General features: G+C 43.5%; 1 protein-coding gene across 1 annotated transcript in view; it reads left to right on the forward strand.

The window, feature by feature from the left end:
* Window positions 1-5,797, forward strand: part of SH3YL1 (SH3 and SYLF domain containing 1) — a 31,877-nt gene extending 26,080 nt beyond the window's left edge. Inside the window, exon 10 of the mRNA XM_056856161.1 lies at window positions 5,551-5,797. Within this exon, the coding sequence (XP_056712139.1) occupies window positions 5,551-5,744 (194 nt within the window). The 3' untranslated portion in view covers window positions 5,745-5,797. The remainder of the gene's footprint in view (window positions 1-5,550) is intronic.
* Window positions 5,798-6,000: the final 203 nt, after the last annotated feature.

Raw genomic sequence — 6,000 nt, forward strand, 5'->3', positions numbered from 1 at the left:
CACAACTCGTTGGGTGGTTTTGGCAGGGGGGTGGACCCTTTTGGGAGATTAGGCCTGTGTGCCCATCCTCTTGGGTGGGAAGCCCATTAAGATCCTTGGGGACATGGGTTAAGGGGGCATGTCCAGCTCAGGGGCTTCTGGTCTCTCCTGGCCCCAGTGACTTGTGCCCAGGTGTTCCTGTTTCACTGCCATCCCAGGTTCTTCTCTCAGCAGGTGGGCTGAGGAATGGGGGTTACGAAATCAGGTGGCAGGTGGGCCACTTGATGTCTTGGATCCATTCCCCTATGCCAAGCCAAACCTTTGCAGCTGTAACCAATAAAAAGTTGTGGCCTGTTATACCCACACATGGTGTTGGTTCATTTTTCTGCCCAGTACCCGCCTCCCCTTCACCGCTGGGGCCACAATTTATGGTCTTCCCTTTAAGATTTAGGTCCATCAGATCTCCACAAGAGCCTTTACTGATCTGTCTGTGCACGTCAAGTGATTTAGGCACCTACCTAAATTGCATTTGCTGCCTTTATAAGGCCTTGGCAGTAGGCCTCAAATGATTTCTGAATGAGGAGCTCAACCATTTTGATTCTTGACAGCGGCCCTTGTTCATTCCACAGGAAAGCCATCCTTTATGCCCTAAATATTTGTTTAGTCTCTGAAACTTGTACAATTGCCATGACTTAATCATGCTAAAAAGGTATGCGTTCTTAGTGCCTGCCAATTACTCAATTTAACAGAATGGCACTGACTGAAACGCACCTCAAAGCCCACCAGGGCAGCCAAGTGCCAGGTGGCTGCGGGTAAACTACCACCAATCCACCGGGCTGCCCGCCGACCAGCTGAGGGCCGGTGGGCACCCCTTGCACGCACGCATGTGTGATGTGCCTACGTCAATTCAGGGTTTACCCTGAAGTGCCGTGGACGCTCTAGCAAATTCAGCTGAAACTCTGTGGTTTCTTAGAGTTTCAACTGAGATTGAGAGAGCATCCCCATCACTTCCGAGTAAACCAAAAGTGATGTAGGTGTGCGAGCGCATGAAGCCAGGCGCGCGCCCACACAGCACACCCCAGAAAACCTCCTGGCGATCAACCGATAGGACCTGGTAAGCCTAAAGCCCACAGTTTTCTAGCCTGAACATGCACATACCTTGCTCCCTATCTGCGTTTTGTAACCAGCTGGCTCTGTTGTACTGTGCATATTCAAGGTATTTATTCCCAGTAGGATCCTGAGTTCCACGTGGTATATCTCTCCCCCCACACGCATTATAGTATAAGCCAGAAAAAGAATCTTATTTAAAGGGCCATAAATAGTATTATCCTAGTAAAGAAGTCATAAAAATAGTCTTAGAAATTGTTTCCTGGGGATTTCCTGCCTTATGATAAGCATTAAAGCAATCTATAATAGTAACAGCAGAGGAAGGGAAGCTCTAAGAGGGGTGTTTATTTTAGTTCAGCATAGGCTACAAGCCTGATTAGGAAACAGAAAACCACAAAAAGAGAGTGAGAGAGCAACTAGGCTACGATAAACTGCTTTAAAAGGGAGGAGGGAGGCTTCACTTTTTCCTATTTACAAAGTTGATCATGTCATCGTGGCTTATAAACAGATGTGCCACATTATCCCTATTGACTACAGACCTTCTGGTACAAATATCCATTAGTCACCCTGATTTAGTGTGTTGCTTTTATCATTTATAATCGGCTATGGGGTGCTTTCTAGAAATTATTACAAACATACCACCACACAGCCATTCTGTTAAATTGAGTAATTGGCAGGCACTAAGAACGCATGTGAAGGGCTAGAAAACAGTTTCTCCTACGTAAAATTCTGTAAAACAACCAGTCCCCACATATCACATCCATTCCTGCAGGAAAAAAGTTCACCACTGTATTCTGCTATGCAGTAAGAGGTATCGGCCGGTACTCTACTAGGTATGTGTGTGTTAAGTGCCGTCAAGTCGTTTCCGACTCATGGCGACCCCTACTAGATATAACTATGCATATTAATTCAGAGAGCTCCCTTATTCCAGTGGAAGCCTTGGTTGTTATGATCTGTGCGACATTTCCCTCTTTTGTGCAATTTTGCCCATAAAGACTTATTTCAGTGTTGCGCGTGACCATCAACGAGGATGGCAGGCAAACAAATCCAATCCTTCGATATGAAGGAAAGCTATGACGATTGATCAAACATGTGGAACAGCATTCTGAATAGGGAGTTCATCACTGCTGCATAAATGGAGGGCTTGCTTAGAATTTGACATTGTGCTGAAGCGGAGAGCCAGCATTGCACATGCTGGAATTGTAACAAAAATATAAATGACGAGACATACTTTGTTATGAGGTCCAGTACTGATGCTGTGATTATTAGTAATAACTTTCAGTGTACTAGTCATACTCTTTAGTTTGATATTTTATATATTAAGGAACTGGACTATGGGAAAAGAAAGGAATATGGGCCCCATTGGTACTATATTGTCCCACAGAAGGCACACTTTAAACACTTCTCCAGTGGAGGGGCTGTGGCTCTGCTTGGCATGTAGAAGGTCCCAGGTTCAATCCCTGGCATCTCCAGTTAAAGGGACTAGGCAAGTAGGTTATGTGAAAGACTTCTGCCTGAGACCCTGGAGAGCTGCTGCCGGTCTGAGTAGACAATAGTGACTTTGATGGACCTTGATGGTTTGATTCAGTACAAGGCAGCTTCATGTGTTCAGAGACCTTTGGGTGCTCTAATGGAAAATTACTAGTCTCCTATGGAGATCAAGCATTTTTTCCAGGTGATTAAGCAAGGAATGGTGGCAACTATTGGTTTGTAAGTTTTATTTTGATCATAAATGATTAGCACAACTGGGCTGGTGATATGAGTTAGCAAATTTGGTAGACTTTCAGTGCATTCCTAAGGAGAGTTACTCCAGTCTAAGCCCATTCGTTTCAGTGGTCTTAGACTGGAGTAACTCTGCTTAGGAATGCAGTGTTATTTGCAAGATTGTGGAAATAGTTTCTGGCGCTCTCTACACAGGGAAAATTAACTTCCTGGGAGCCCACTCTCTTGTTCAAGAGAACCATGGTGTGGGTGCCAAAAAAGCATCATATTGGAGTTCTGGGTTCCTAAGTTTCCGAAGAGTATTTGGGTTTTTTATTGTTTTAAGACATTTAATGCTTTATTTCCCCAAAAAATGTGGAAAGGAAGCTTTTTTAAAACAATTTGCCAAGAGCAACTTTTCAAAGCTCTGGAGTTCTCTGATGCACCAAGCTGTGTTAATTCAGACCTGGAATTAACCCGCAAGAACAGAGGTTTCCTGCTTAAGGGGACCAAATTAAATTGCACTTACAGAAATGCCATCATCTAACCGTGGGAATAGCCAGCAAGGTGTAGTGGTTAAACTGTCAGAATAGGATCTGGGAAACCCAGGTTCGAATCCCCACTCTGCCATGGAAGCTTATTGGGTGACCTTGGGCCAGTCACACACTCTCAGCCTTGACCCTGACTGGTATTTAGATGGGAGCCTTCCAAGGAATACCAGGGTCATGATGCGGAGGCAGGCAATGGCAAACCACCACTGAACGTCTCTTGCCTTGAAAACCCTACAGGATCACCATAAGTCAGCTATGACTTGACAGCAAAAAACCAAAACAAAACTCTGGAATGCTCTAATGTTGAAAAAGTTGGCCATCCCTGAAATAGCACTGGGTCCAGTGGCTTCCTCCTTCCCCCATTTCCCAAGATAAAAATGAGATGGATATGTTGAAGGCCTTTTTTATAAATAGCAAATGACTTCCTTCCCCTTTTAAATTTGATGTAGGATTACAAAAATGCAGGTCCCACAGTGAAGATCAACATAACCTGTTTGGTTTGCTAGTTTCCTGTTAACAGATCAACACAGCTCAAGAGCTCCAATATTTGTTGAATGTAGCACTGTAGCACCATCTTGTGTGAGCTGTGTAGGGGTTTTCCTTTCACTCTTTAAAGTACAAACAAAACAGTTTTGCAATGGAACAAATTACATAACAATGACTTTGCATTTATACAGTATCTCAGTATAACTGCTGTACATGTGAAGAGGCTACATGTTCTGCGTAGCTTCTTTGGTGGAGTAACCTGCATTAAATGAGCTGCTATAGAAATACCAAATTCCACAGGAAAATGCTTTTGCCTTGCTAGCATCACATTTCAATCAAGCCCATCTTCACACTTTGCTTTAGTTTGGTCAGTTTTCACTCTGGATTCTTAAACAGTGTTGTCAATTAAGATAAACTGTTTACAAGATGAACGGCCCGAGTTAAGCAGTCTCTGCTTTTCTGCACGGTTTGGAGAGAGTGGCAGGGAGAAGCTTTTATCCCTCTCTCATAATACTAGAACACAGGGGTCATCTGCTGAAGCTGGAGGGTGAGAGATTCAAAACATAAAAGGAAATATTTATTTACACAACACATAGTTAAATTGTGGAACTCCCTGCCCCAGGATGTGGTGATGGCTGCCAACTTGGAAGGCTTTAAGAGGGGAGTGGACATGTTCATGGAAGAGAGGAGTATTTGTGGCTACTAGTAAAAATGTATACTAGTCATGATGCATACCTATTCTCTCCAGGATCAGAGGAGCATGCTGAATATATTAGGTGCTGTGAAACACAGGCAGGATGGTTCTGCTGCAGTTGTCTTGTTTGTGGGCTTCCTAGAGGCACGTGGTTGGCCACTGTGAACAGATTGCTGGACTTGGTGGGCCTTGGTCTGATCCAGCATGGCTTTTCTTATGTTCTTATGCATGCTATGAAAACCTGAATACTTATTTACATGTGAATTCAGATGACAGCTCAGTTTGAGCTGGTAGATGGCTCAGACTTTAAGACCTTGTAAGCAGACTGTGCCAGACTAAGTGCTGAACTTTCTAGTTGTTCCAGTTTTTAACTTTTGAAACTCTTGATTAGTTCCTTTGCCAGCAAACCTTCCCCTGAAGTGCCCTGGTCTGTTTGCAGATGTTAATGGCAGTATCTACTGTTCGGCATTACAGTGTGCCACTATGAAACATTTTTGTGTATTGGTTCTTAGCAAATGTTTTGACTCTCAACAGTGGGCAGATATGCAGCCAACTTAAACATTAAATGACATTCTGTAACCTTTGAACTATCCCTCTATTTATTTTTTTCACTCTAAGAACACTGTGAGTTTAGTGCAATATATCAGGGAATTCTACAAACTCTATCTGAGCTGCATGCCAGCGATACACTCCTTCAACAGAGCTGCAATCCCTTCCCCACCACCCCCTCCCCTCCCCAAACTGCTTCATCTACAGCAATTGACTATTCATTTGCTACTTTCTAGGACAGTAGTGGAAGGAGAAGAAAGAGAAGGGAAGAAGTAGGCAGTTTATAAAATGGAGCAAACCATGCTTTTAGACGTATTTGGTACCCATTCTTGTACTGCTTTGTAGTTGCTGAATTGAAACCAGGCTGTCTTTTCTGTAGCATGAGGTATTGTATTTGGCATGTTAGCTCTCTCCACTGTGTGAATGTCTCAGTTTATAATTAAGTATCGCCTCAGGTCTTGAATGCGTTTCTTCCTTTTTCAGGAAACTCTTGTGCCAGTCCTATGATGGTGAAAGCAATATATCCATTTGAAGGGCAACTGCCAGGGGACTTGACTTTCAAAGCTGGAGACCAAATCAAGATCACAACGAAAACAGATTCACAGTTTGATTGGTGGGAAGGATATTTCCAAGGCAGGACTGGCATTTTCCCTGCCAATTATGTCACAATGAACTAAAGATAAAGCAATATTAAATGGTGTTATCATTTAATCGACATACTTCTGAAATACGCAACAGATTACGGTATCAGTTGTATTAGATGATCTAATGGGCCTGCGTGCCGCAGATTTGCAGTGAGACACTCCTCCCAAACATAAGTGCAAATGCAAGGGATGCAAAGAGATATTGCATGGAAAGAGGGGTTCATGAATGCCTCCCTGTCCTTATCCAGTCCATCTTTCATGCCTTATGGAACGTCTGGGTGGGGAGGCA

The sequence above is a fragment of the Euleptes europaea genome, chromosome 10 (genome assembly GCF_029931775.1).
Source record: "Euleptes europaea isolate rEulEur1 chromosome 10, rEulEur1.hap1, whole genome shotgun sequence".
NCBI lineage: Eukaryota > Metazoa > Chordata > Lepidosauria > Squamata > Sphaerodactylidae > Euleptes > Euleptes europaea.